This window comes from Thermothelomyces heterothallicus (genome assembly GCF_042370625.1).
Source record: "Thermothelomyces heterothallicus CBS 202.75 unplaced genomic scaffold P884_scaffold_33, whole genome shotgun sequence".
Classification (NCBI taxonomy): Eukaryota; Fungi; Ascomycota; class Sordariomycetes; order Sordariales; family Chaetomiaceae; genus Thermothelomyces; species Thermothelomyces heterothallicus.
Genome location: NW_027192594.1, coordinates 17,041 through 44,345, shown reverse-complemented (window position 1 = coordinate 44,345; position 27,305 = coordinate 17,041). Strand labels below are relative to the sequence as shown.

The window sequence follows — 27,305 nt, the reverse complement described above, 5'->3', positions numbered from 1 at the left end:
GCGCAGTAAATGCCCTCGCTTGTCCTATCTCGCCAAGACACCCCTCACGGCGCCCCTGATGAGCGGCTTCCCTTCGATCAACAGCTCCCCAATCCCGGTCTCCTCTCCGCTGCCAACTTTCAGCCACCTTGCCAGCAGGTCATTGCTCTCCTTAGGTTTGACCGAATCATCTCTGGTGCCCACGGTGATGTGCGCCACACGGTTGACGCACTCCCACTTAGGCTTTGCTGGCAGCGCCGGATTGTCGGCGTTTATGTTCTCGTCCTCCGGGTTCGTAGGCACCAGGCGTACGACGATGGCCATGATGCGGTCGTCAAATACCACGCGCTCGAGCTGCACGTCCAGCTCGCCCAGCCGCCCGTCCGGGTGGATCGCACCGTCCGTGTCCTGGAGGGACGTGTAGCGCTGCCAGAGTTCCGGGTGCTCCTTGGCTGTAGCACGATGCATCAGTGTGACGTGGAACTTTGCCTGCACGCGGCGAGTGCCTTGAAGTTGTTTGAAGAAGCGGGTTTTCGGCGCCGGAAGGTCCTGGGAGAAGGTCTTTTCGAGAGCCTTGAGAACGTCCGCGGTGGGGACATCAACGGACATGTACTCGAGTGGTTTCTTCTTTTTGGGCTTCTCGTTAGCCTGCTGCTGCTCCTGCTGCTGCTGCTGCTGCTGCTGCTGTTGCTGTTTATTGTTCTTCTTGGAATCGTTCTTGGAGCGGTCGGGAATATTGTGACGCAGGTCAGGCTTGTAGCTGTCGATGGCGTTCTGGATGGCCCGGTCCATGTCTTCGGCAGAAGGAACTTCCTTGACAAAGTTCGGAAACTGGCGATGCAGTTCTCTGATCACGATTTCGAGGTTCTCCCTGGATCCGGCAGTAGGATCCAGGTCGATGATGGCATCAAAGTCGGAATCGGGCTCACGCTCGGGATCACACGGCTCAAACCGATGAATGAAACCCTCCATGATACCGACGACCTTGTTCATGTCTGTGGCAGCCTGGATAGTCTGATGGTTGTCACCGCGGGCGAACACCCGCTCTCGGGTGACTTGACGGACGGCATCCAGGTCGTCGTGCACGAAGTTGAGGGCAACCAGTTTCGCCGCCAGATGATGCATCTTGACATCCGTGAGCATCTGCTTTCGTTCATGTCTCATGGCGTTGTTCCGGTCGGCAAAAACTGCGGGATGCTCCTCAAGCTGGTCCAGGACCGCCTTCACGAATCGCGGAGGTCGTTTGGACCCAGTGATGTTGTCGTTCTGAATATGACCCCAGCCAAATAGGCTGGTGAGTGCGAGGCCGATGGTTGTCTTTCCGCAGCCGATCGTCGCAATTGGAACAAGGATGACATCACGAGTCACGTTTGAGGCACCGCTGTCGTCTTCGAGGTTGGCGGCGTCAGACCCCTTAAGGTTTTTGTACTCGAGGAAGTCGTTGCGCAACTTGATGATTCCATGATTCTGGCAGTAAGCCTTCCTCAAGTGCGGATCAGCAGCCAGGCGTTGACGAGCGTACAGAAGGTACTCCTCGGTGATCTTGACGTGCTTCTTGAGCTTGAATTGCTTTCCGGAGATGAGAGCCTTTGTCGCTTCACGCCACTGCCGGTACATCAAGTACGGTTCCTCGAACTTGTACTTGAAGAACCAGTCCTGGTCGGGGACCTCTCCCGGTTTGCTGGATCTCTTGCACCTGATGACGAAACCTTCAACGTCACGGCCATCGTGGGCTCCCGTCTCGGCGACCTCCTCCAAGAAGGCCTTCACTTCGTTGATGTCGTCGATCACAATCAGGCCGGTCTTGATGAAGCCCCAGTCTTCGGCGAATTTCTGGACCAGTGGAGATGGATAGGTCATAAACTCGGGGATGTTGATGTTGATGCCGTGCAGATAGAGACCGGCCTTGTCTGGACCGTAGGCTAAGATGTGCTCCTCGAAGCTGTCGTCGCACAGCTCGGCAACGGCGGTGGCATTCCGTTTCCTCAACTCCCGCGCCAGATCCTGCTTGGTCTTGCCAATCTTCTCTAGCTGGCGTTCGAGATGCTGCTCACCCACCCTTGCGTGACTGGCAACGACATCAGACCTGTCACCGGTCGAGTGTTTGCTGCAGACGAGCAGTGTGTCGTCTTCAAGACCGCTAATGAAGATGATGCAGCCATTCTCCTTTAGGCTGAGCTCGTAAGGGCCTTTGGTGCGCTCCTTGATATGCTCCCAGGAGGTTTCTCGGACCTCGTCAATGTTGAAGAACTTGTCGTAGCCGCGAATGGCAATCTCGGGGACGTGTTGCTTCGTCTGAGTAGTGAACAAGCCGCGAGCATATGTTGGCAGGTCACGCCGCTTGTAGTCCGATTCCTGAAATCGCCACGAGTCGACCGTGATTCCGGTCGGAGACGAAGATACGGCATACCTAGTCTTTCTCGCGCCGCGGTTCTTCCCCTTCTTGCTGCACTCTTCGAGGCCGCGAATCATGGTGGCGATTTCGTGCGCATCCTGGCTGGCATAGGGCACTTTCATGCCCTCGGCATCTTTGGCGTAATCGGTCGAGGCCTTATACCTCGACGTAAGCGGCTGATTGAGCGCCTCGGCGTCGTTTGCCATGGTGCTGATGTGCAGTGATGCGGTAGTGGAAAGTGGGCGGTTGGGGGCAGTGACAATTCTGTGAGGAGTGCAGCGGGTGCTGGTGTGGTGGATACGTCGACCAGAAGCTTCCAAGGGGGATGCAGAAGCAGATGCTGCCCAGTTGCAATGGGCTGCCTGATGGATCAGATATGGAAGCCAGAAGTGAAGCTCTCCCCACGATGTTTTGCGTCGAGAACAACGCCCGAGGTCGAGTACAGGTCTTTTAAGCATGCACAAAGCAGCGGGAAGCTGACACCCAGAGGCAGCCACTTCCAGTAACCCGGGCCCGGTCTTGCCTTATGAGTCAACCGCCGAGTTTGTTTTGTATTAAGGACGGAGACGATGCAAGTCAAGCCACCCAAACAATGGCGCAATCGATAGCCTGAGCACCGAAAATGGTGAAGAGATTATCCTGCGCTCCAGGAGCTCGCCGGAGAGAGTCATGTCATGAGGCTTCAGCCAACGGCGGTTGCAAGGGGTTGAGTGTTGGAGGGGGAGGGGTAACAGAAGGTACCTGAATTACAGTGCAAGTTTTTCTGAGGACTGTGCGATTCCTGACGGAATAAGATGTTTCAGGTATCGAGCCTTTTGCTGTCATTGAGGTTCTCCGCTGCGCCTCACATCTCCCAGGAGGTCAGTGTGAAAATTTTGGAAACCTTGAAATCAGATGCCAAGGTGAGAGCCTATACAGTGAAATCGCATGAGCACATCCAGACCATTGGACACTCTCGAGTGACAATGTCCCAATTCTTTCCGAAGGAGGTACAAGACGCGTATTGGCCCGAGCTCTCCGCACGGCGCACTGTTGACTCGATCGGTGCCCCGCCATGAAGCTTCTACCCCACCAAAATTTTGCTTTACCACCTTCCCGAGCGACCTCAGGTCCCCTAAAATCTGGGGGCGGCATTCAGTCAGCAACAAGCACCCGCCGAGAAGACCCTCAACATGGCCCCCAATCCGTACCTCCTCGCAGCCGACAACCCAGAGGCTTTGCTCTCTCTCTTGCGCCAAGACCCCTCCCTAGCTTCGGTTCAAGACGAGCACGGCTACTCCCTCGTGCACGCAGCCGCCAGCTACAACCACCTCGACCTCCTTCGAGCCCTGATCCGCGAGTTCAAGGTCCCTGTAGATATCAAGGACGAAGACGGCGAGACCGCGCTGTTCGTGGTCGAAACTGTCGAGGCCGCCCGGGTCCTCGTCGAGGAGTTGGGCCTGGATGCCACGATCCGAAATGATGAGGGCCAGACGGCCGCAGAGAAGATAGAGGCCGAGGCGGACTGGCCCGCGGTAGCGGAGTATCTCCGCGGTCCAGATGGGGGCTCGTCGGCTAACAACGGTACGCCGAATGGGACAGCATCGAACGGGACAGCATCGAACGGGACAGCATCGAACGGGACCGGCCTTCCCCCCGTCCCGGAGGGCTTGCAAGTCACAATGGGTACAATTGATGAGGCAGAAGTGAATGGCCAGCAACCCGATCCCGAGTTCCGCAGACGGATAGAGGAACTAGCCGCCAGGGAGGATTTTCAGACACCTGAGGGTCAAGCCGAGTTGCGGAAGTTGGTCGAAGAGGCACTCGGCGGAGGGGTCTTCGGCGAGGAGCGTAATGTTCGGCCGCGTCAAGAGTGAGCTTCGGCAATAGGCACCAGTCCCTTCCTCATTCATGGGCTTTGACCTCCCACATGAGGTATTCCCCCGACGAGTTCGGTGGTCGGAGGATCGTGCACTCGGTATTGTCGCCCGTCAGGCCTTTGGAGAAGGTGGTAGTGCTGAAAGAAAACCAGGCCTTGTGCGGCAAGGCGGTCACGATGTCAATCAAGGTCTGCCGAGACCATGACGGCGCGAGAAAGCCCTGCCAGCTGATCTTGCAGACCGTGTTCTTCTCCCCGCCTTCAGGAACTTGGTACCGGGACAGGTACGGGTCGATCTGGTCACCAATTTCAACCCGAGGACTCTGAAGGCGGACAAGGGAGAGCCACTCGTACACGCTGGTCGAAAAGGCCTCAAAATCTTCTCTGCCGCCGGAAGAGAGGAAGCTGACGTCTGGAGTGAGATTCGGCATCATAACGTCAATGGCTTCTGATATGCTTGGGTTGCAGGTGTAGCTGACAGGAGAATGCTGTGAGAGGGGGTCGGGGTTGGGAACTGCAGCCGGTGTTAGCAAAGAATTTGCACCCTCTAGCCGGGGTCCATGGATACTTGTTGTAGAGAGGTTGCAAAACAGCCAGGTGATGGGCTCGGTAAGAGCATTCTTGCTAGCATACACAAGCCGGTCAAACCCCTTTTTGCCCGGAAACATTGACGGAGCCGTAAGATCAAACTCGACAACTGAACGTGTCAGCAAGACGCGTAAAAGTCCCCTGGGTTTTTACACTTACTCCATCGTGGCTTCGTCCCCCGCTTCCCCTTGGGCCCGTCCGGTTTCCCAACCAAACCCGCCCGCTCATAAGCTTCCTTGTCCAAGAACATGGTAAGTATACCACGTCTCAGGGTGAAAACATTGTCGATCCCCCTGCGTCCTTCGGACAGCATAAGGACATCCCCTGTCCTATAGTTAGCGGTGGCGCGTTCAGGAGACACAGTGGCGGCTCACCCTTCTTGACGTACTCGGCGAAGAAATCGCCGGAGAGTATATCACGCAAGGAGAGAACCACACGCTTGAACTCTGGCCCAGTTCTTCCCTCGATAAGTCTTTCTCGCACCGATTCTAACACATCGTGGGGGATGATCAAGTCTGCCTAGAGGCCTGTTAACCCCTCCCGTATCATTACAACATTTTGAAGGAAAGCATGAATAAATGCGAAGATACAACAAAACTCACTCTGTGCACAAAATCTTGACCTGCAAGTGTCGCCCACGGCTGGGTCTTGGACGGGGGCTGGTTTGGGTCCAAATGGCTCATTAGCCCGTACGTCACGAAACACTTGGCGGCTTGGTGTACTGCATTTTCAGTGAAGGCCAGCATGCCGGGCTATCTTTCTTCTCGACTCAACTCATCTGTCCGCCTCTCAGTTGCTGGTCGGCGGTGGTTGAGTGGGCCGCGAAGTTGAAATGGAATTGGAGACGAGAGACTCGAGAAGAGATTGCGGGGCGTGAACCTAGTAAGGCTCTTAATTTGATTGGTACAAAACGGTCCTGCTCCCCAGAAAGCACTCTGGATGCACGCCATGGTGGATTTAGGTTAGGCACAAACCTCCTCATGCAACTAACTCCTCATGCAAACGGGCAAACTTAACTCTTGCACTTGGTTCGAATTAGAGAGCTGCATATCAAGATCCCGAAGACTCGGACTCAGCTGCGGTTGGTCAAATGATGTTGAGCGCAACAAAATACTCTGACCTCGCAAAGTTCAGAACGATCAGGAGCTCAATGCAAGTTTGCGCTCCTCGGAGGTGAAAGGAAAGAGGAAAGCAGAAAGAAGGAAGAAAAGATGGACTACCTCATTCGCTTTTCTCAGTCTCACGAGACTTTCCGTCTCCCCGAGATGCAAGCGCTGGCGCTCATCGAGGGCATTGACATGAAAGTCATCTCATACAGTCTCGAAGTCAGTCTTTGGACCATAGACCTTTGAACCCGCTGTTTGTGTCTCGATTCCCATTTTTTGTTTCAGTCTCTCTCCAGTTCTTCCTTCCCTTCGCACTCACGACCCAAAGACAATATTCTAACCCGTCTTCTTTTCGATTTCCCAGTCCCCCTTCTGCGTCGTTAGCTTGCCCTCGGAAGCGGCTGCGCGTCGCCTGATCCGGCGCTCCATCCTCGCCATGTCGATCCACGAGCTCTGGGGCTCCGGCGCGGACTTGGCCGCCGTTCACGTCTCGGTGCGCCAGACGACGCAGCCGCTCTGGTCCAAGTACCTGACCTGCTCCTTCAAGTTCACCATCGACTCGTACCAGGGCTCGCGCAGCGCCGACGACAAGGTACGCATCATCAACTCCTTCGCCTACCTCGGCTTCGAGGGCCCCATCCGGATGCGTAATCCGGACGAGGAGTTCATCCTCTTCGAGGACTGGGAGTTCAACTCGACCCCACTGGGCATCCCGGACCCCAAGTATTACTATTTTGGGCGCTACCTGGCGTCCGGGGCGAGGGACCTGCCCAAGAAGCTGGACCTCAAGAAGAGGAGATACATCAGCACCACCTCCATGGACGCCGAGCTGGCCCTGGTAACGGCCAACATTGCGCTCGCCGCCCCGGGGAAGATCATGTATGATCCATTTGTGGGCACAGGCAGCTTCCCCATCGCCTGCGCGCAGTTCGGCGCCCTGACATTCGGGAGCGACATCGACGGGCGGAGCATCCGAGGCGACGAGAAGAAGAGGACGCTCAAGGCCAATTTCGAGCAGTATGGCCTGCTCGCAGGGCTGGGCGGCATGTTCACGGCCGACCTGACCAACACGCCGATCAGGAGAGCCGAGTTGCGGTACGATGGGGACGGGGTGACCGGAAGGCTCTTTGACGGCATCGTGTGTGACCCGCCCTACGGAGTGAGGGAAGGGTTGAAGGTTCTCGGCGTGCGCGACCCGGAAAAGTCCCCGTGGGTAATAACCAAGGGGAAGGAGATGTACAAGTGAGTGTTCTCGACGAGCGGCGAGTAGAAAGGGGCGAAACTAACCAAACACCTTGCCCATCCAAGGAGCCCCGACTTCATCCCTCCCAGGAAACCCTACAGCTTTCTCGCCATGCTGGATGGGATCTTGCAGTTCTCTGCCCAGACACTGGTCGACAACGGCCGGCTATCGTTCTGGATGCCAACTGCCAACGACGAAGATCAGGAGATACCTGTACCAACACACCCTTACCTCGAGATCGTTGCTGTTTGCACACAAACCTTCAACAAATGTTCGTTTTCCTTTGCCTTCCCTCCTCACCCCTCCCCCCCCCCCCCCCCCCCCCCCCCCCCCCCCCCCCCCCCCCCCCCCCCCCCCCTTTTTTTTTTTGGTTCATTTATTTCAATCTTTCCCCTTCTCTTCTCTGACGCAGTTCACGGACAGGGTCCCGGCGCCTGATAACATACCGGCGAATTCCCGACGCAGAAGTCGATCAAGAGGCAATGAAGGCACGAGAGGAGATGAAGCCAGTGGGAAAAACGGCCGATGAGCTGAATCCGTTCCGCAAGGCTTACTTCAACGGATTTGAACCGGTCGAATGAGCATCTAACGATGCCTCTTAGATACCCAAACAACCCAACCCCCCCCCCCCCCCCAAAAAATAAAAAAAAAAAAAAAAAAAAAAAAAAAAAAAAAAAAAAAAAAAAAAAAAAAAAAAAAAAAAAAAATACATATAGAACCTGTTGCGCGTCTGATCTGAGAGGTGTACAATCCACCGCTAACATTAGCAGCCCATCGAGACCCTGCCAACCGGCCGACGTCGCCTCGTGATTATGCTCCTGTTCCCCCGCCCCAGTAATGATCTCGTGTGTCCAATGGCATAATTGTGTTGTGAACCCGTACCCGTTATCCCAACAAAACAATATGCAAACGCTAATAAAATTAAAACCTTTCAAAACCAAAGACGACGAAGGAACCTTCTTCCCCCGGGCACATGCGTAAGCTCTTAGAATCCCCGTTCTCTTTCTGACAGCTGATCGTCGCAATCATCGGAACTCCACGGCGCCAAAACACCCTCTGTTATCCACGTATTTGAGCTCCAGTTGTTGAAATCTGTAGTAGGAGTTAGAGGAGTGGTTAGGGAAAGACAAAAATAACAGGGGGTCGTAGGACTGACTTCTCGCTTTTACTGTGGAAGTAGATACCGCTCACCTCGCCCTTAGCCTGGTTGAAGCAGATGTAGTAGAATCCCTCAAAACTCGCGCCGTTAATAGTCCGAACGCGGTGATCCGGGACGAGAAAGTGCTCCTTCCAACGCATGAATATGTTCTCCCTCTGGTCCACGTCGTGAATCACGGTGTGGCTGCCCTTGCGAGCGCGCTTGAGGTATGGCTGGAACGCAGTGAACTTGGACCAGTGCGAGAGGTCGATCTTCTCGTTCGCACCCCACCCTTTATGTTGGGTGATGAAGCCATATTTGGTGCCGATGATCTCGCCCTCAAAGTACGTGGTAAGCGTCGGGTGATCGTCGGTCAGGCCTGGCACGAGGGACGGGGTCAGCTTGCAGAGTTTCGAACTTGCTGTACGCAGTGGCGGGTGTGACACACCTTGGATCTTGAGGTATCCGCACAGGAACGACTCGCGCATGTCCACATGCTTGATCTCGACCTCCACATCATACCGCTGCCGCTCCGACTGCTGCGTCCCGACAAACCTGCTCCCCGGTTGCAGATACAGCGACGGCGCCGGGGTCATGACCCTCATGTGTGAGTACTCCAGGCCCAGGCCCATAAGCCCACTGTCCTCCGCCCACCGCGGGCCCCTGCCGACGGGGCCCCACGCATCGACTTCCTGGATTTCGCCCGGACCCGGTAATACTTGCTCCGCCCTCGACCTCCTCTCCCCCGACGGTTCGCCGCCAACCGCCGTCCCCGATCCCTCGCTGTTCCCACTGGCCACCCCGCTGTGACGGGCGTCGCCACCACGCGAGGGCTCGTCGACCACCGGGCTCATCTGCTCGTCCACATCCGCGGGCTTATGTCTCTCTCCGTTATTGTCCCCTGCCGTGACCATCGCCTCCGATTCATGTCTCATTCGTACGTCACCAGCGTCGGCCTCGGTCTGCGGTCCCGGCGACATGGCGGCGGATCGTGACTCACCGATTATGGGGGCCTCGGGTCGCGTGCCGTGGTCGTAGGGGTAGGTGGGTGGGGAGAGTGGCCGCCAGCTTGATGGTGACTGGGGGCTAAGAGAAGTCGGATTGTCTCCCGAGGTTGGCTGCAGAGTCGGCTGCTGCTCGTCAGGGTCGGGGCATGACGAGAATGGGTAGAAGCGCGGCGATGGAGGGTCCGGCCTGCTCGAGGAGGGCGTGGGCATGACAGATGGTGTTTATCCGGTGAGTTTCCGCGATTTTCGCGGTTCTTCGGTCGACGAGGAAACGGATAGCCGAGTCACGGTGATGGATCACCGAGGTATCTGGCGACGGCGAAGCCGTGTGCGAAGCGGAGCAGCGACTTTGGACACGGGCGGCGAACAGGGTCGCAGGAGAAGCAGGATACGCAGGGTCGCTACCCAATGCGCAGCGTGTCTGGTATAAGGTAAACCACGATTTCCCGGTAACGGTGTTGGGATTCGAACTGGCCCTTTGCGAAGGGCAACCGAAGTCGGGCTGCGACGGTCTCGTGGGCGCTCTCGCTTTGAGTGGAGCTCAGCCGAGCGCGACAGATTCCACAGGGATGATTGGGCGGTATGTCTCCGGAAACAGCTTGTTCTCTCGTAAAATCAACCAAATGAGAGCATTTGTGGGCGTAAACAACAGTCGGTGAGGGAATCGCGAACTGTAAGCGATAATGCAATCCGTAGCGCCAGAAGGTTCAGGATGACGGTTGCCATTGGGGATCGCCCCCCAGTTAACCATGTTCAGCACGCTCACAGGGATCCGTTCCGGGTTTCTGAGCCTAAACCGGCACTGGTCTTGGCGCCCCGGCCCCCCGCCTGTGGCACGGCCGGGCGGGTACCTACAAGTATGTACAGTACACCTAGTGCTTCTAGCGTGTTCCGTACACCCGCAACTCTGCGCATTCCCCGTATGTTGATAAATATCGTAAGGTATATGAATACGACCTACTTGGGAGGTTCTTACAAGGTCGCTAGTGTCGTTTCATCACGGTTGATAGCTGATTTTCTCACTCACGCTACGGTCAAGAGGATTGTGTGCCTGGACACGTTAGATGATATGCTCTCCTCTGTTTGCAGCTGGGTAACTCCGCCCCGGCATAGTTACAGAGACAGGATCCTCCAAGTCACACTTTGAAAAACAAGCATGCAGGCCACACAGATGTCAAGAACTGATTGGCTTCACAACGGTCTGGGCCCGAGATATTGTTGGACCAATCATATGTTGGCAGACAAGAGAAAGCTATCAAACGCCATCTCCAGCTAGTCCAGGCGAGCATGAGCCTTGGTGCGGTGGATGTTGTCGCGTCCCAGCTTTTGCCTAGACGCTCGACGCTGACGACCACCAATCCTTCAAAACTCCCCCCCCCCCTTTTTTTTTTCCGCTGCCATCATATCTCTCGGGGGAGCAGTTCAGCAGAAGACTCTCACTCGGCCAATATGCACCTTTGTCGATATCCTTCGGGTAGGTTGGCCGGTTTCACGTAGCCTCGTTGCAACAGCAAGCAAATTTTGAGCGTTCGCCTCAATTCGACTCCACGACCGACACCTTTACGGCCTGTGGTGGGCATCTTGAGGACTCAGATGGGCTTGATCTTGAAGTGGAGGGAAATTAGACTAAAAACCAACGCCTTGAGATCCTGAACAAGATAGTAGAAGACGCGGAGGCCTTCGGGATCTGCAGATTCTGTCACGTCGTTGATCGAGCCGATCTTGGCCGTCTGCGCCGGGTTAGCGATACATCGAGAACATAACCGCCCATGGCTCTAAGCCTACCTCAAAGGAAATGTGCTCGTTCCCAAGGCGAATTTCCAACTCCTGTCTTCCGTCCTTGTTCTTGGTCGGCCACTTTGCGTCATCTTCCCTGGTGCGCTGTCAGCCTTCTTTCTGCCTTGAGCCCGAGGTCGAGCTTTGAGCCGTACTTCATGATCTCGCTTTCTCTCACTATCCTCTTGATCTCTTCCACAACTATTGAGCTCACAAACACTGCGATGAAACTCGGGAGTCAGCTACGCCAGTCCTAGTATCGCGGAGTAGATTCGTTCGTCGTACTCTCTTTCCGAATAAGACTGTCATTCCTGTAGTTGGAATTGTTCGCGTAGCGGGCAGTAGCGCTGCGACCATCTCCAACAACGCGGAAGTCGAACTCTGAGTACCGCGACGAAATCAGTAGTGTTCAGCGAGCTTGTGTGACACGCGATGACATACCGAGGAACTCGTGTCCGAAGCGGCCTTGATGGCCCGAGCTGGCAAGGGATTAGCTCTGTCCTATAGCGATTGGAGAGTGTATCGTGTCTTTTTTCATCTTACTAGTATCGGAGGTAGAACGGCTCGTTCAAGTTAGACATGGTGCTTGTAGATTGCGACAACGCGAAATGGGAACCTTCGCGGCTGCTAGACGACTTCGAGACGAGCTCTTGAAGCGTGGCGGGGCAGAACCCCACCAGACCCTTGCTTGCTGGCAGCTGCACGTGATTCTGCCGCTCTCCGGCAGCTGCCACGGACAATTTGGCAGCAGGCCAGTAATGCCACATCTCCCATGAGCGCTGCTTGTCCCTTCGAATCCATATTGACCGACCATATCGGGGTGGACTCCTCTGGCTCTCACCGACGAACACAAAGGTGGTGCTCCGGTCCTCCGCGCTGCCAGCGGCCCACGAATCACTTCAATCCTACCTGTCGACGGAGCACTCTACGCGCTGGCCACTGCTCGCTTGAGCAGAACCCGTACAAACCCTTTGACGAGAGCTCAGGAGTAGCCCAAATCCATCGATCCACCCCTCGATCGGATCCGGTCTCGAAATCAAAGAATCGCCCGCCCTCCGCACACCTAACCACTCCAGGCCCGACTCCCGTTTCACGACGATCGTACCCGGCTCGTCGCCGCCCGCTGCCCACCATGTCCTTCCTCGACAATGCATACACCCTGGTCAAGGACAGTGCCACCGAGGGCACGCCGACCTTGGCAGAGTTGCGGACACAGCTCGAAAAGGGCACCGACGAAACCAAGGTTGAGACAATGAAGCGCATCCTGACCATCATGCTCAATGGCGACCCTATGCCACAATTGCTCATGCACATCATCCGTTTCGTCATGCCCTCCAAGTCCAAGCCCCTCAAGAAGCTGCTTTACTTTTATTACGAAATCTGCCCCAAGCTCGATGCTCAGGGGAAGCTAAAGCAAGAGTTCATCCTAGTATGGTAAGGCCGCCTCTTTCTTTTCTCTCTCTTTCTGGCCCAAAGAGATTTTGCCATTAGCTGACCAGCCTCCGCAGTAACGGCATCCGTAATGACCTCCAACATCCGAACGAGTTTATCAGGGGCAATACGTTGCGCTTCCTCTGCAAACTCAGGGAACCCGAGCTCCTCGAGCCTCTCCTCTCCTCGGCCCGGTCGTGTCTCGAACACCGCCATGCCTACGTGCGCAAGAACGCAGTCTTTGCGGTAGCGTCCATCTACCAACACTCGCCATCGCTGATTCCCGACGCCCCCGAGCTCATTGCCACGTTCCTCGAAGGAGAGAGCGACCCGACATGTAAGAGGAACGGCTTCGCTGCCCTGTCTAGCATTAGCCACGAGAAAGCGCTTGCCTACCTCAGCACGGTCTTCGACGGTATTCCGAACGCCGAGGAGCTTCTGCAGCTGGTTGAGCTCGAGTTTATCAGGAAAGATGCCATCCAAAACTCGCAGAACAAGGCGCGCTACCTGCGGCTCATCTTCGACCTGCTCGAAGCGAACACGTCCACAGTGGTTTATGAGGCAGCGTCATCTCTCACAGCACTCACCAACAACCCCGTGGCCGTCAAAGCCGCTGCCGCCAAGTTCATCGAACTTGCGATCAAGGAGGCCGACAATAACGTTAAGCTTATTGTGCTCGACCGTGTCGACCAGCTGCGCCAGAAGAATGAGGGCATCCTTGACGACCTCATCATGGAGATCCTGCGCGTCCTCTCAAGCACCGATATTGATGTGCGCAAGAAAGCCCTGGACATTGCGCTGGAGATGATTTCGAGCAAGAACGTGGAGGAAGTGGTGCTCCTTCTCAAGAAGGAACTGTCCAAGACTGTCGACCAGGAGTACGAGAAGAATAACGAGTACCGCCAGCTGCTCATCCACTCCATCCACCAGTGCGCTGTCAAATTCTCGGAGGTCGCTGCCAGCGTGGTAGACCTGCTCATGGACTTCATTGCGGACTTCAACAACGCCTCGGCTGTCGACGTTATCAATTTTGTCAAGGAGGTGGTTGAGAAGTTCCCATCGCTACGGCCAGCCATTTCGCAAAGACTGGTCGATACTCTCCGGGAAGTGAGGGCTGGCAAGGTCTACCGCGGCATCCTGTGGATCATCGGCGAGTACTCGCTGGACGAGAAGGATATCCGGGATGCCTGGAAGGGTATCCGGGCCAGCCTTGGCGAAATACCCATTCTGGCGTCCGAGCAGAGACTGCTGGACAACATGGACAATGAGGAAGAGAACAAGGGCGAAGAGCAGGTCAACGGGCATCCTAAGCCCAATCCTGGCGGCTCCCGGAAGGTCCTCGCTGACGGGACGTATGCCACCGAGACCGCCCTCACAAGTCAGTCCGCTGCGGCTGCGCGGCTAGAGGCTGTCAAGGCATCGTCCAAGCCTCCACTCAGGCAGCTCATCTTGGACGGGGATTACTATCTTGCGACTGTTCTTGCTGCCACGCTTACCAAGCTCGTTATGCGTCACTCTGAGATCTCCTCGGAAGAAGCCCGGACCAATGCTCTGCGGGCCGAGGCGATGCTTATCATGATCTCCATCATCCGCGTTGGTCAGTCACAGTTTGTCAAGGCGCCCATTGACGAGGATTCGGTGGACCGGATCATGAGCTGCGTGCGGTCGCTGGCCGAGTTCAAGGAGCACAAGCAGCTGGAGACGGTGTACCTCGAGGACACGAGGAAGGCCTTCCGAGCAATGGTGCAGGTTGAGGAGAAGAAGCGCGCAGCGAAGGAGGCATTCGAGAAGGCCAAGACCGCGGTGCAGGTCGACGACGTGGTTGCGATCCGTCAGCTGTCCAAGAAGAACGCGATTGACGGGGCTGACGCCATCGAGCTCGACTTGGAGCGGGCAACGGGCGGCGATAGCAGTGCTTCCGAGGATCTGACGGGCAAGCTCAGCCGTGTTGTCCAGCTTACCGGTTTCTCAGATCCCGTCTATGCTGAAGCGTACGTCAAAGTTCACCAGTTCGATATCATCCTGGATGTGCTCCTCGTCAACCAAACCACCGACACATTACAAAACCTTACCGTTGAGTTTGCCACGTTGGGTGACCTCAAGGTGGTGGAGCGGCCCACGAGCCAGAACCTTGGCCCGCACGACTTCCACAACGTACAGTGCACCATCAAGGTGTCGTCGACCGACACGGGCGTCATCTTTGGCAACGTCGTCTATGAAGGTGCCCACTCGACCGATACCAATGTAGTCATCCTAAACGACCTTCACGTGGACATCATGGATTACATCCAGCCGGCGACGTGCTCCGAGACGCAGTTCCGCACCATGTGGACCGAGTTTGAGTGGGAGAACAAGGTCAACATCAACAGCAAAGCCAAGTCGCTACGCGACTTTTTGGACCAGCTCATGGCGTGCACCAACATGAACTGTCTGACGCCGGAAGCGAGCATGAAGGGCGACTGCCAATTCCTGAGCGCGAATCTGTATGCCAGGAGCGTGTTCGGTATGTCTTTCTCTGATCTATTCGCAGCCTGGGTTTTGGGGACCGCTAACTCTTCCCTAGGCGAGGACGCTTTGGCCAACCTGAGCATCGAGAAGGAGGGCGAAGATGGCCCGATCACTGGTTTCCTCAGGATACGCAGCAGGTCGCAGGGTCTGGCGCTCAGTCTCGGCTCGCTCAAAGGGCTGAACAAGATTGGCTCCGTTGCTGCTTGAGGGGCGCGTGCGAGTGGCTAACATGGCGACCCCATCCTTGTTGTAGGTGGCCGCAGCAGTCTCCCGAAACGGACCTCTCGTTGCTGTCGTTGCCGCTGTTGCGGAGCGAAGCGCAGGAAACGGAGTTCAGACGGCTGGCGTTGCGTCGCTGCAATGCTTTCCGAAACTCTAGGGAAATCAGTGTATGGGAGAAAGGGGTAGTGTGCAAGGAGTTCTGGTTGCAAGAGGATGGAAATTTGGGACCTGCAAAAAGACAGGCTGCCGAAGGGCGATGGTTATCGGGCGGTAGTTTTGTTCAAGACTACGACTATACAGCCTATGAATTTAACTGTTAGTTTGGACCGGGTAAGGAACTGGAGTTGCTCATGATCTTCGGTATCCTGTTTCACAGTAGCAGTCATGGGAGTCTGGACCTGTTAAGCAGGTTGAAACATGGAAACGGTGCTAAGTTCACATGATAATATTAAGGTGCTTTATAAACATCCCTCCCTAGCGATGTTGACGTCTTGTTTGTTTCGATAATTACGTATGGAAACCAAACATACCCGGGGGCCGCATGTTTTCGATGACGTGTTTGAAAAATCGAAGACTCTCTCAGACGACTCAGGATGCAGCCTATCGTTGTCTCGTTGCGCCATTTAATGGGTACCTAGGTACCTAGTTGAGTACGACGTTCCAATTTGGACAGTAGGATACGCTCTGTTGCGTGTCTCGAGCGGCACAGGTATGTATGTACATGTACAAAGGGCTCGAGACATGTTCCCGCATGCTCAACGCAGGGATTGTCAAGCATACTTGCTGATATCGTGGGTAGTATTCCGTGCTAGTAGTATCTTCAAATATTACCGTTTGAGGCGGAATGCCTGGGGTCATGTAGCATATATGCTGCGATTCATTGACCAAGAACTCATCGAGACCCAGAGAGTATCCGCCTGCCGACACGCATTCTCGTTGGCCGACCCGAACGCCGCCGGGGACTCGAGTATGTGTTTGCGAAGGAGATTAGGTGTGAGCCAGGCCAGAAAAAAAATCCTGTTGCCAGGTGGAGAGCGCCCTTACGGGAAGGAGAGTTAATCCGCACAGAAAATATAGTCGAGGCTCCTCCGGTGATTGACAGCTGCGCCAAGGTACCACTGGAGGGTGGCTTTTAGACCGGTCTCAATGGAACCGGTCTCAATGGAAGGAGGGATGGAAGGATTTGTGCCCCGTAACGCAGTGGAATGGCTCGCATGTCACACAGGCCTCTCGGTGCGCCGCCTGAACGGCCATTGGCTCCGAGAAGCAAAGCGAGTCGGGAAGGGCTGATCCGTATCTGGCAATTACGGAGGCATGGACAAGGCCACCTCCGGGGAACACGTCCCGGAAAATCGGAAAAAGTGCAAGTCGGTTAGAGGCGACAAGTACCGTGCATACACTATTGGGTATTCGAGCTTCTCACTGGGACTCGTGCGGTAAATGAGGAGGGGCAAAAAGCAGAATACCTCCTACACGCTACTGTGGATGTTTGTGGTTTGTGTGGACGATCTCGAGAAGAGCTGAAGGCGACCCTGATTGTTTGAGAGAAGAACCCGGCTGAGACATTGATCTGACTAGCGCGCAGTGCTAATTGGCAGTTTGGCATTCTTAGCGTTGGTGGGAACGGGGTCCTACGTACTCCGTACCCGAGAAGACAAAGACCCCTGGTCCGCTTGCAGCGGCCTAATCCCACTTTTGAAGTCAGCTTACGCAAGGACTTGGCGCCTTAGTCCCATCGCAGTGGGCCGATTCCCAGCATTCCTGACGAGGGCAGCGTTGCGATGCAATCACAGGAGCTGATCTGGGCTGAAGTTCGTATCCGGGCCCACCTGCCCACTCGGCGGAAGCTTGTTTGGCACTTTTCTATCCGTACTCTGTATTCAAGTAGCGTAGTGTACCCCCCCTTCCTTTAACTCACTCCACATGCCCACCTCACAAGTCGAGCCGCCGCGTCACCATCGCGGACAGGTTGGTCGCTTGTTGTACTGCGGTACGCCCTCATCATGTCCCAACGTCCGAATGAGGTAGCAAGTCCCTCGTTGCCGGCGCAGCTGCTGCACCATGTTACCCGTCGCCGGCAAAGGTTCTACGGCGTCATCGCCATCGCCCTCGTGCTGTTCGCCGCCCTCACCTTCATCTACGGCAGCTTCGCTACCGGCTTGGACCTGACTTCGTACGTGCCACGACCGAAGGCCCCGTTGCCGCCCGCTCATGCCGGCGACCACACAGGCGCCGGAAATGTTGCTCAGGGCGCTGACGGCGAGAACGGGGACCAGATGGCCCCGGACCCCGCCCCCGCAAGCACCATCACCACCTCGACACAGACGGACTCGGGACCCCAGATCGCCCCGACGGCCACACAGGAACCCAGCACAAAGTCCGGCGACAATGCGCATCAGCCGACCGAGACCGAGGCGGTCAAGGTGCCGCCCGGGATTCCCCCCAAGATCTGGCAGATCATGCTGCCCAAAACCGACGTCAAGTCCAAGGAGGATTTCATCGCCGATCCCAACGTTCTGTCTGAAACACCCTCTTGGCTGGCCATGAACCCGGACTATCAATAGTAGGCAAAACCATCTCTCCCTCTCACCCTCAGTCTACCCCCGACAAACGGATCAACCCCACGGTCTGCGGCAAACAACCTCTTGGGAGGTTTTGTCATACAAAAGGGAATGAAAAAAAAAAGAAAGGAAGAAAGGATGGAAGGATGGAAAGAAGAACAAAAAAAAAGATGATTTAACTAACTCTCCCTCACAGCACGCTCGTGGGCCACAAGGGCGGCGAGCAGTTTGTGCGCAAGCACTTCGGGCACGACGCCCGCATTCTCGATGCGTACCTGCACATGCCCAACGTGGGCATGAAGTCGGACCTGCTGCGGTACCTGCTGCTCTCGGCCGAGGGGGGCGTCTACACCGACACGGACACGGTCGCGCTGCGGCCCATCGACGAGTGGATCCCGCCCCAGTTCCGCAACAAGGCGGCCGTGGTGGTGGGCATCGAGTTCGACCGGCGCGACGGCCCCGCCTGGGTCGACATCTCGCACTGGGTCCAGTTCTGCCAGTGGACCATCGCCGCCGCGCCCGGCCACCCCGTCTTCGACAAGATGATCGAGCGCGTCCTCTCCTCGCTGCACCGGCTCGAGCTCGAGCACGGCATGCCCTTTTCCGAGCTCAAGAAGCTCGGCAGCTTCGAGGTCATGAACTCGACCGGCCCGGCCGCCTGGACCGACGTCGTCTGGGCCCAGCTGCAGGAGTTCGACAGCTCCCTCACCGACATCAGGAACCTCTCCTACATGGACGCGCCCCGCCTCTACGGCGACGTCGTCGTACTGCCCATCGACGGCTTCGGCATGGGCCAGCCCCACTCCGAGAGCACCAACGACGGCACCATCCCGCCCGATGCCCTGGTCAGGCACCTCTTCAGCGGCTCGTGGCGGGGCGACAAGAGGAAGAAGAAGCGGCGCAGCCAAGACTGGTGGATGGCCTGAATAGGACCACCTTTCAAACGTGATTTTTGGGTGCACATGAGCGGCTGGATTGGCATGATGATTTAGACAGACTCCGCCTGTATTATTGACATCTAGAGCTTCGTTTTCTCGGTTCGGAGTTGGGAACGGGAATCGATTATGAATCGGCCATATGGGGATGAACGAGAGCAGTAGCAGCAGCAAGGCTGAGTGAGTCATCTCTGAAAGGATCGTCTTGGTTTGGCTTGACAAAACGTGTTGAATATTGTCATGCAAAAATTGAAGGCATATCAAAATTTCAAAAAAAACATGGGGTATTTCCAATCGTTGTACGCCTGAGCAAGACCGCCTCCGTGAATCAACCAACCGACCTCAACCATGGTGCCATCATGAAGTCCCAGATGAGATTAGAGAAACGGTAAAAAAAAAAAAAAAAAAAAAAAGAAAGAAAGAAAGAAAAAAGAAGAAAAAAATATTCCACCCTCACCGAACTTTTAGCGGACCTCTTCGGCCCACGCGACGAATTTAGACGGTTGAAACTGTGGGAATCCGCCTCTTCACCACAGGACCACAGAAAACAAGACGCACAACGCAAATACAATGCCAACAAGATGGGTATGTGTCGTAAACAGCAGATTACGGTGGTGAGAGGGGTATGTCAAGGGAGCTGTTGGAAATGCAGAAGCTCGGCAACCTGCGAAGAGCATGATCGATATCATCATACCGGCCAGGTGCTCGAAATAATAGTGAAGGGTCTCTCTCTCCCCTTGGAGCGTGCTGCGGTTATGCGGTGACGGATGTTATAATATGACCACGCTTGCAAACAACCAGGCCGAGCGGGTATCGGAGAGAACCTGTTCGTCAGCCTCGCCGGCGCGTTGCTGTCGATAGCCACGGTGCAGCCTTGATGCACGACGGGCTCTGATGGCTGTGGTAGTGCGCCGACAGGGGTGTTCGTTTCTGTGTTCCTGCAACATGGGCTCATGTGTGTCCTCGCCGAGGAGTTCATTAGTCGGATGGGGTGGCCGAGTAGTGGCCAAGGTTTCTCGGTCGCGAAGTCCCTCGGCCGCGCCTGCTCGTGGGGCCTACAGACGAGAAGGGTGTGCAGTCCGTTCGAATCGGCGGTAACCGGGTCGTCGATGCGAAGACAAGTAGTGTGTTCCGATGTCAGGGATGGCCGGCGAGGCTCATCCTTCAACCAAGGCAACCAGCGGTTCTAACGATCGAACACCAAGGCATTGACGACATGTCCTTGCTTCCAGCCCTGATCCACCAGGGAAGAATTCTCGTGGAGAATCTTGCCCATGTATGCGATGCGTATTTTCTTGGTGAAATCGAGCTTTTGGTCGGTCCACTGTCAGCAACGCACAGCTCTCGCTCTCTGTCACCATGCCCTGCTCACCTTTGCCTTCTCTGCGACAGCCCTGGCGACACGCCGGACGGAGTCCCCTTTGTCCACCGCGACGCAGACGTCCCGAGACCCGTCGCTGAGCCTTGCCCGAACCGTGATCTGATTCCGGATGTCCACGACGGCCTTGCCCTTCTCCTCGCGCCGCCGCTCAGCCTCGTCGTCGCCACACTCACGCTCCGTCTCTTCGTCGGCTGTCAGATCGGCTTTGCCGTCGTCGACATCATCTTCCTCGGCCGAGTCAGGACTCCATACCAGGTTGGACGGATCCGAGACGACCTGGTGATTCAGCTGGTAGAAGTTGCCAAACGCGTCATACGCTCCGTTGTACAAGTCGCCGGTGGGCAGCGTGATATCGGCCGCATCGATTATGCTCTGTGCTGTTGCCAGAGCCACGTCCGGGTCTTCCTCGCTCGGCCCCCCATCCTCGCTCATCCGGCGATACCTGCCGGTGCGGGCCGCCTCGTCGGCAGCCCACAGAACCTCCAACGCCGCACGGATAGCTTGCCATATCTCTTGTCTCCCGGTCACCCGCGTGTCAAAGAACTCGGCCCTTTCCCTCCGCAAGGCCGCCGGCGTCCAACGCCGGTCATGGCTGGTCCATTCGTGCCGCCGCAAGGGCTTGTTGATGTGCTGGTCCAGTGGTTGATGGGAATGCCTGCGCCGGTGCCGGGACCCCGAGGGGAGAGGCTCGTCGACGCCGGTTTGCGAGCTGGACGCCCCGGCGGCTGGGGCAGCCTCGTTGATTGCTCGGCCAGAGCCAGTGGCAGCGCCGCCTGGGTAAGGCGAGTTTTCGCTGTCGTCTCGGGAAAGACAGCAGCCCTATACATCATCAGCACGCACGGCCGATTGCGGAGGGGGTTGCTAACTCGGAAAACAGATGAGGGATGGGCATTGGGGAGTGAGCGCAGCAGTTGGAACTCTTTGAACGCCGGAAGATTGTTCGCCGCAGAGCATCGTGACACCGAAGCCGCTTGGCGGGCATTTGCAGAAAACGGGAGGAAAAAAAAGAGAGCCAAGGAATCGTACCATGGTGTCCGGTCCGTCGCGACTCCGTCGTTTGTTTTGTGATCGGTTTCGCACCGCTTGGCCGCTCGATCCAGCCTCCGGAATAACTAGTTCATGACGGCAGCAAGATCGGGGCTCCTAGAAGAAGCTGGATACGGTCGCCTTTCTCGTTGTTTGCAGTGTGGTAGTCGTCCGGCTGCGACTGGTCTTGTGCCCCGAAACTTCGATTGTTCCTCTGGCGAACCTCGCCCGCGATTTGACGACTTTGCAATGGGGAAGGCTGCGGGGAGATGCTGTGTCGCCTTCCTCAGCTGTAATCTTCCATCCCAAAGTTAGAGGACAGCAGGCGGACCAAGAAGCAAAACAACAACCTGGAAGGTAACGAGTTGGAATGAGCAACTCCGAGGGCAGTTGCTTTTTTTGGGGGGGGGGGGTGATGCGTGTCGCTCGTAACGCTGGTGCGCAAAACCCCACACCGGCCGCGGTCTGTGGTGGGCCTGGCCGCCCAGGCTGACTCCCAGCTTCTCCACTTTCCAGTTGCCAGGTTCTAACTACTAGCCAACGTTCCCTATTCTACACAGACTATAGTAGTAGTAGGTCTTGGCGTAAACCGCGATGCCGCCGCCGCAGCAGTTGAGCCACCAGATACGAGAGTTGGCACGCGGAGTCAAATTGCTGCGGATACACACGGCAGGGGCCTGCTCACTGACGAGCCGCTGTCACTGAGCATTTATCAAAATTGATTCCGATCTTGGGTTAGGAGGAGATCTACCACTCATCCCATATAAGCGCCGAGTGGGTTGTAGTGTAGATGGCGATTCTTTCCGATATCTTACAGCAATGGTGCCACACCGGGGCAAACCCAGAACATTGAATGTTAACCACACAGTCTGGAAGTATGCAATACTAGAAAGTCGCATTATATATTACTTTCAGGCTTTTCCCTTTTCTGGCATCGCAATACGCGTCGTGGTCTCCCTTCTCCTTTGCTGTTCCTTCAAGCCCGGAATCAGGGAGTGCATGCTGTAGCGACTGCAAGCGAGGCATCCGAGCAGACAACTGTCAGTCGCGCAATGAACCACGCTGACTTCGTCATATACAGTGGTGAAAATGTTTCAGAGGACCAATGTGCCCGCTTTGAGCAAGGCAAAGGCACCCAAATCAGTGCATGCTCGTCAAGCTTCACCACAGGAAGCCTCGGCACCGCTTGGTCCCGCACTTGCAGACCGTCATGTCCTTGATCTTGGACGGGTCGTGTGTATCGTTGTCCATATCCTCCAACCCGTCGACATAGTCAAATGTCAGTTCCTCTCCCGCGGGGATATCCCGAATCGCAAACAGAGCCAGGTCGTGGATGTGCTTGTCAGCGTGGTCGCCGACGCGCGCAAAGATGCGCATGTTCGGATCGCAGCTGTGGTTGATAAACCGTGTAGGGCCGCTCATCCACTCCCCGTCCACCTCGAGCGGCGGCGCTGCTAGCAAGGGGTCGAGCGAGTTTGGGTCCGAGAACTTGTCGAGCGCGAAGAGGTACACGTCCTTGCGGCGGGAGACGGTCGCTTCGGCCCGCCGCCTGTCCGCCTCCCGGCTCGAAATGATCTCGCCTAGGTACTTGTCGACGAACTGGCCTTCCTTGATGTCGACGGGACATCTGACGCCCCAGCCCCGATCCGGGGTCCGGAAAATCTGCAGCGGCACCGTCCTGCCTCGCTCCACGACCCGATTCGGACAATTGGGCGAGCAGCTGCATCCTTCGTGGCATTCATAGATGGGTTCGCGGCTCATGAGGATCCTACTCCTCAGCAAGCCGGCCTTAGGTCCGCTCGAGTAGTACGCAAACCGCTTCCGCCGCGGCCGAGTAGCGGAGCCGTCGTTCTCGTCCTCGTCGCTGTCGGGCGCCATCTCGTCGAGGCACTGGCACGTGTTGTACATACAGTCCTCGTCGTCGGCACAGTCACAGCCGGTCCGAAAGGAGTCCTCGGCGACCGGCACATCGTCGGCAATGACAGAATGGTCGATGAAGCGGAATTTGGGGTTCAGTACCTCGTCGTCTTCGTCGTTGACTATTGTAATTGGGATGGTTTTGTGAGTAGCAAAGGAGCGGATCTGGCACCAGTGGCAGTTCTTTTCCTCTTCTGGGTCTGACTGGCAAAAGAGGTTAGGAGTCTGATGATCGCAGGTCAGACGTTCTCTTCCTGTACCTCTGGGAGCCCGTGCTTGAAGAAGTGAGGCCGAATGCTCTTCTCCATATTGGCGGTTGGGACCCGCCCTCGCTCACACAACAAGAGAAAAAAAGAAAAAGAAACGGAGCCTTGATTTTGTCAAAGATGACGTGACAATTCTTGAAAATATCGTGGCGTTTTTTTTGGGCGGGGGGGGGGACCTACAAACGCAAGTCAACGACTTTTGAGGAGAACATGGGAAGGAAGTCAGCATGGCACAACGCGTCGCAAACGTTGGAAACGCGACTGTGGGGCGGGCTTCTATAATTGATATATTGTGGGTTTGTGGGTCAAATCCACGCAAGAGAAGCGGATGGTGGCAGGTCCAACAAAAAGACAAGGGCATCAACTGAACGACAAGTTATGTCAGCAATTCAGAGGCCATGGCAAGCTTGACGAGAGTGCACAATTAGGCATCGCTCGCGATAGCCGAGAGATTGTATTCTGGTTATGAGAGCATCCCGACCTTGATTTCTTCCCTTTTCTTCCTTTTTTCTTTCATTTCTTCCTGTTCGTTCCTGTTCAATTTACACATGATGATCCGCGTCAGAAACGTACGAATTACAGACGTGTCCCTCCTATTGCGACGATGGCGTAGCCCAAACATTCACCACCGCATTGACAGGTAGCGGCAATGTTCCGAACTTCAGGGCTTCGCGAACGACGTCCAACGCCCGCGATCCCAAGAACAGCGGCACCTTGACCCGCTCAGCCTCCTCCACAACCCTCTGCAGCCTCTCGGCGACAGCGTCGAGGCTCAGCTCTCCCTCGGCAGCCGTTGAGCTCCTGGAGTCGACGCCCTGGCGGAGGGCGGTGATGAACTGAGGACCGTACTGCTTCAACATGGTGCTTGATCCGGCCGCGTTTACGCACAGATCGAGCACCTGGTCGAGATCCAAGCCCACGAAGCTAGCAAACGCCAGAGACTCCCCAGCCGCGCACAGGTTGATCCCCCTGAGCAAGTCGAGCACCAACGCCAGCTTCTCCTCGTCCGCCTCGTCCGCCTCGTCCGCCTCGTCCGCCTTTGCCGAACTCTCTCCGGTCTCGCCGCTCCCTGCCTCGGTGTACAGCCTCAGCAGGCTGCTATCGTCGTCCTGCCCGTAGCCCTTGTCGACGGCCTGCTGGTAACCCTCCTCCGCCCTCCCCGTCATCGGCACCTTGAAGCCGCTCCTCTTAGCCTCTGCCGTAATGATCTTGGTGTCCTTGACGATGATGTTGACGGCGCTGGCGATGGGCTGGAACTGCGTCAGCATCCGCGGCGTGCGGTGCTCAAACATCCAGTTCCACGCGTCCGATCCGAGCACCGCCTTCTGCGTCTGGGCCAGGTCCAGGCCCAGCCGCGCCGCGAACCCCATGGCCTCGCTCGAGGCGAGGATCTGGCACGCCGCCAGCACCTGATGCACCATCTTCATGTTGCTCCCGGCGCCGACGCCGCCCTGCACGATATACAGCTTGGCCGGGTCCGCCATCTCGGCCAGCAGCGGGCGCGCCTTGTCTAGCGCCGCGTCCGACATGCCCGCCATGATGGACAGGGTCCCGTCAGCCGCCCGCGCCGCGCCGCCCGACACGGGGCTGTCCACAAGGAGGATGTCGCCGCGCCCGAGGCTGCGCAGCTGCCGCTCGAGCGACTGCACGTAGTCGCAGGGGACCGTGGAGCAGAGGAGCAGGGCGGCACCCTTGGGGAGGGCGTGGATGGCCGCGTCGGGCCCGTCGATGAGCACCGACTGGGCCTGCTGCGCCGTGGCCACCATGCAGACGCAGAAGGGCTTCTCGGCGACGGCAGCCGAGGGCGTGCTGGCCGTGAGCCCGCCCGCGGCCGCGAAGCGCTCGAGGGTGGGCGCCCAGACGTCGAAGCCCGTCACCGGGTAGCCCTGCTTGACCAGGTGGGTGGCCATGCCGAAGCCCATGGCGCCGAGGCCGATGAAGGCAATGGGAGGTTTAGGCTCGGCCATGGCTTATTGAGACCTCTTGTTGCGGATACGGGTGCAGAAAGAGGTTTGTTTGGTTTTGTTTGTTTGGTTTTGTTTGTTTGGTTTTGTTTGTTTGGTTTTGTTTGTTTGTTTGGTGGACTCGGCCCCTGAATCCCCGAGATGAGCAAAACCAAAGGGATGCCCTCTCGTCTTCGGTGGTCAAGCCCTTGAGAACATACATGATTCAAAACAGATTCAAAACAGATTCCAGCGGGCGGGCAGCACTCGGCAAAGCAAAGGTGCCGAGCCCGACACACTCAACTCACTTCTTCATCACTCACGCCGATACCGCCAGCCGGCCCCCTTTCGAACACCAGGATGCCAATCGCCCCCCCACATCAGTGAATTCTACTCCCCTCGACAGCTCGTGATGCCCCTCATTGGCAAGGGGGGCCAATGATGACGTTGCTTAATCACACCCCACCGTGCCAACCGCGTTTTCCGGCTAAACTCGAGCGCAACAGGTTCCCGCCGTAGCTCCTTGGCACTCCTGAGTGGGGGCGGGCACATCCCGATCGGGGAATCCGAGTATGTACGTACAATCTCGTGAGCTCCTCGATGACATCTGCCGACCGGTTCACAAGCGTTTTAAGGCTTTTTGCAGTTTGAGGTACTAACTCGGCCTGGCAGTCGGCCGCGAATCGGGTAATCTTAACTACGAGATGGCCGTCTGACATTGGGAGTACGCAGTGAGGCAGTAATTTGGTTTCCATTGGTCGTTGACCTGACCCATCGCCATCCAACCATCTCGGAGTCAACCAGCATCATCTTCAACTCCCTCTTGCGCACCACATCTGCCAACCTACCAAACAAACAAGATCCGGCCGAAACCGCCAAACCCGCCGATAGCTGCCAACATGCCGCGCCCACCCCTCGCGCAGAACCGCACCATGGCGATACTCAACGCCGCCAAAGAGGGCGGCTACGCGGTCCCCGCCATGTGCTGCTACAACATCGAGTCCATCATTGCGACCGTCCGGGCTGCCGAGGCTGCCCGGTCGCCGGCCATGGTCCTGCTCTTTCCCTGGGCGATCGAGTACGCGGGCGAGGCGCTGGTCAAGGCGGCCGCCTCGGCGGCCCACTCGGCGTCGGTGCCCGTGTCGCTGCACCTCGACCACTGCCAGACGCCCGAGCTGGTGCGGCGGGCGGCCGACATCGAGGACGGGTTCGACAGCATCATGTGCGACATGAGCCACTACGACAAGGAGGAGAACCTGCGGCTGACGGCCGAGCTGGTCAAGTACTGCCACGAGCGGGGCATCGCCGCCGAGGCGGAGCCGGGGCGGATCGAGGGTGGCGAGGACGGCGTGGCCGAGACGGCGGACCTGGAGGGCCTGCTGACGACGCCCGACGAGGCCGAGGAGTTCGTCAACACGGGGATCGACATGCTCGCGCCGGCGTTTGGCAACGTGCACGGCGAGTACGGCCCGCGCGGGATCCAGCTCGAGTACGACCGGCTGCGGGCCATCAACGAACGCGTCGGCGACCGGGTGCGGCTCGTGCTGCACGGCGCTGACCCATTCGACGAGGACATCTTCCGCAAGTGCATGGCCGGCGGGGTGACCAAGGTCAACATCAACAAGGGCATGAACAACCACTATGCGCGCGTGCAGGAGGAGATGATGGGGAAGCCGCTGACCCGCGTCATCGAGGCAGGCACCGACGCGATGCAGAAGGCCATTGAGCGCTACGCGGTGTGGCTTGGGAGCGCTGGGAAGGCTTGATGGGCTGTAAGGAGAGAAATGCCGGGAGAGGGAAAAAAAAAATTAATGAAAATAATAAAGAAGAACACAATTTCGATTTTTGATTTCTGTGATGAATAATTATTTTTCCTACCATGCTTCCTGCACTTTCCAAGATACCCACGATGTGGTAGACTAGATAATTAAGGTAGGTATGCGAAGTATTGAGGAAGGAACATGCTACAGCTCGATGGCTGCAAATGACTATAGCTCGGACAGGCTGCAAGATACGACACCACAG

The 27,305-nt window shown here is 56.7% G+C and overlaps 11 protein-coding genes across 11 annotated transcripts; 5 read left to right on the top strand and 6 right to left on the bottom strand.

Annotated features, from left to right (window-relative positions):
- Positions 1 to 24: 24 nt before the first annotated feature.
- Positions 25 to 2,580, bottom strand: P884DRAFT_210750 (fungal tRNA ligase phosphodiesterase domain-containing protein; the record flags this gene model as incomplete). Its single annotated transcript, XM_069439021.1, has 1 exon — positions 25 to 2,580. The coding sequence occupies one exon, from the start codon at positions 2,578 to 2,580 to the stop codon at positions 25 to 27; it is 2,556 nt and encodes an 851-aa protein (XP_069293976.1).
- Positions 2,581 to 3,546: 966 nt separating this feature from the next.
- On the top strand, positions 3,547 to 4,230 carry P884DRAFT_210780 (uncharacterized protein; the record flags this gene model as incomplete). Its single annotated transcript, XM_069439022.1, has 2 exons — positions 3,547 to 3,937; positions 3,971 to 4,230. The coding sequence occupies 2 exons, from the start codon at positions 3,547 to 3,549 to the stop codon at positions 4,228 to 4,230; spliced, it is 651 nt and encodes a 216-aa protein (XP_069293975.1).
- Positions 4,231 to 4,258: 28 nt separating this feature from the next.
- Positions 4,259 to 5,641, bottom strand: P884DRAFT_250959 (ribonuclease P 40kDa subunit-domain-containing protein; the record flags this gene model as incomplete). The annotated part of the gene is made up of 5 exons (XM_069440671.1): positions 5,423 to 5,641; positions 5,195 to 5,339; positions 4,980 to 5,144; positions 4,801 to 4,929; positions 4,259 to 4,746 (listed from the first exon to the last, which is right to left on the bottom strand). The coding sequence occupies exons 1-5, from the start codon at positions 5,564 to 5,566 to the stop codon at positions 4,259 to 4,261; spliced, it is 1,071 nt and encodes a 356-aa protein (XP_069293974.1). The 5' UTR covers positions 5,567 to 5,641.
- Positions 5,642 to 6,085: 444 nt separating this feature from the next.
- Positions 6,086 to 7,750, top strand: P884DRAFT_210743 (S-adenosyl-L-methionine-dependent methyltransferase; the record flags this gene model as incomplete). The annotated part of the gene is made up of 4 exons (XM_069439020.1): positions 6,086 to 6,145; positions 6,291 to 7,168; positions 7,235 to 7,440; positions 7,593 to 7,750. 4 exons carry the CDS (start codon positions 6,086 to 6,088, stop codon positions 7,748 to 7,750), a joined length of 1,302 nt encoding a protein of 433 aa, XP_069293973.1.
- Positions 7,751 to 7,885: 135 nt separating this feature from the next.
- On the bottom strand, positions 7,886 to 9,996 carry P884DRAFT_250953 (vacuolar import and degradation protein-domain-containing protein). Its single transcript, XM_069440670.1, has 3 exons — positions 8,756 to 9,996; positions 8,326 to 8,686; positions 7,886 to 8,261 (listed from the first exon to the last, which is right to left on the bottom strand). Exons 1-3 carry the CDS (start codon positions 9,522 to 9,524, stop codon positions 8,195 to 8,197), a joined length of 1,197 nt encoding a protein of 398 aa, XP_069293972.1. The 5' UTR covers positions 9,525 to 9,996; the 3' UTR covers positions 7,886 to 8,194.
- Positions 9,997 to 10,438: 442 nt separating this feature from the next.
- Positions 10,439 to 11,671, bottom strand: P884DRAFT_250950 (Mago nashi protein; the record flags this gene model as incomplete). The annotated part of the gene is made up of 6 exons (XM_069440669.1): positions 10,439 to 11,044; positions 11,100 to 11,187; positions 11,246 to 11,309; positions 11,376 to 11,471; positions 11,532 to 11,569; positions 11,634 to 11,671. The coding sequence occupies 6 exons, from the start codon at positions 11,669 to 11,671 to the stop codon at positions 10,904 to 10,906; spliced, it is 465 nt and encodes a 154-aa protein (XP_069293971.1). The 3' UTR covers positions 10,439 to 10,903.
- Positions 11,672 to 12,222: 551 nt separating this feature from the next.
- Positions 12,223 to 15,236, top strand: P884DRAFT_210842 (adaptin N terminal region-domain-containing protein; the record flags this gene model as incomplete). The annotated part of the gene is made up of 3 exons (XM_069439028.1): positions 12,223 to 12,524; positions 12,599 to 15,024; positions 15,085 to 15,236. 3 exons carry the CDS (start codon positions 12,223 to 12,225, stop codon positions 15,234 to 15,236), a joined length of 2,880 nt encoding a protein of 959 aa, XP_069293970.1.
- A 2,018-nt stretch (positions 15,237 to 17,254) lies between these two features.
- On the top strand, positions 17,255 to 19,116 carry P884DRAFT_250943 (glycosyltransferase family 32 protein; the record flags this gene model as incomplete). The annotated part of the gene is made up of 3 exons (XM_069440668.1): positions 17,255 to 17,448; positions 17,554 to 17,814; positions 18,009 to 19,116. The coding sequence occupies 3 exons, from the start codon at positions 17,255 to 17,257 to the stop codon at positions 18,736 to 18,738; spliced, it is 1,185 nt and encodes a 394-aa protein (XP_069293969.1). The 3' UTR covers positions 18,739 to 19,116.
- Positions 19,117 to 20,101: 985 nt separating this feature from the next.
- Positions 20,102 to 21,157, bottom strand: P884DRAFT_280625 (uncharacterized protein; the record flags this gene model as incomplete). The annotated part of the gene is made up of 2 exons (XM_069443457.1): positions 20,102 to 20,947; positions 21,155 to 21,157. The coding sequence occupies 2 exons, from the start codon at positions 21,155 to 21,157 to the stop codon at positions 20,102 to 20,104; spliced, it is 849 nt and encodes a 282-aa protein (XP_069293968.1).
- An 841-nt stretch (positions 21,158 to 21,998) lies between these two features.
- Positions 21,999 to 25,411, bottom strand: P884DRAFT_231411 (uncharacterized protein). Its single transcript, XM_069439821.1, has 3 exons — positions 23,958 to 25,411; positions 23,332 to 23,403; positions 21,999 to 23,275 (listed from the first exon to the last, which is right to left on the bottom strand). Exons 1-3 carry the CDS (start codon positions 25,302 to 25,304, stop codon positions 22,316 to 22,318), a joined length of 2,379 nt encoding a protein of 792 aa, XP_069293967.1. The 5' UTR covers positions 25,305 to 25,411; the 3' UTR covers positions 21,999 to 22,315.
- Positions 25,412 to 26,179: 768 nt separating this feature from the next.
- Positions 26,180 to 27,046, top strand: P884DRAFT_210849 (ketose-bisphosphate aldolase; the record flags this gene model as incomplete). Its single annotated transcript, XM_069439030.1, has 1 exon — positions 26,180 to 27,046. The coding sequence occupies one exon, from the start codon at positions 26,180 to 26,182 to the stop codon at positions 27,044 to 27,046; it is 867 nt and encodes a 288-aa protein (XP_069293966.1).
- Positions 27,047 to 27,305: the final 259 nt, after the last annotated feature.

Bases quoted from the DNA above. Each gene is read 5' to 3' on its own strand.
- P884DRAFT_250953 (XM_069440670.1), bottom strand. From the start codon at position 9,524: ATGCCCACGCCCTCCTCGAGCAGGCCGGACCCTCCATCGCCGCGCTTC. The intron at 8,687-8,755 runs GTGTGTCACACC...CCCTCGTGCCAG, and splicing joins CGGATACCTCAAGATCCAAG to GCCTGACCGACGATCACCCG. The intron at 8,262-8,325 runs GTCAGTCCTACG...CTCCTACTACAG, and splicing joins TTCCACAGTAAAAGCGAGAA to ATTTCAACAACTGGAGCTCA.
- P884DRAFT_231411 (XM_069439821.1), bottom strand. From the start codon at position 25,304: ATGGCCGAGCCTAAACCTCCCATTGCCTTCATCGGCCTCGGCGCCATG. The intron at 23,404-23,957 runs GTTTGGGCTACG...TTGTTGTGTGAG, and splicing joins CTGTCAATGCGGTGGTGAAT to CGAGGGCGGGTCCCAACCGC. The intron at 23,276-23,331 runs GTACAGGAAGAG...CTCTTTTGCCAG, and splicing joins TCAAGCACGGGCTCCCAGAG to TCAGACCCAGAAGAGGAAAA.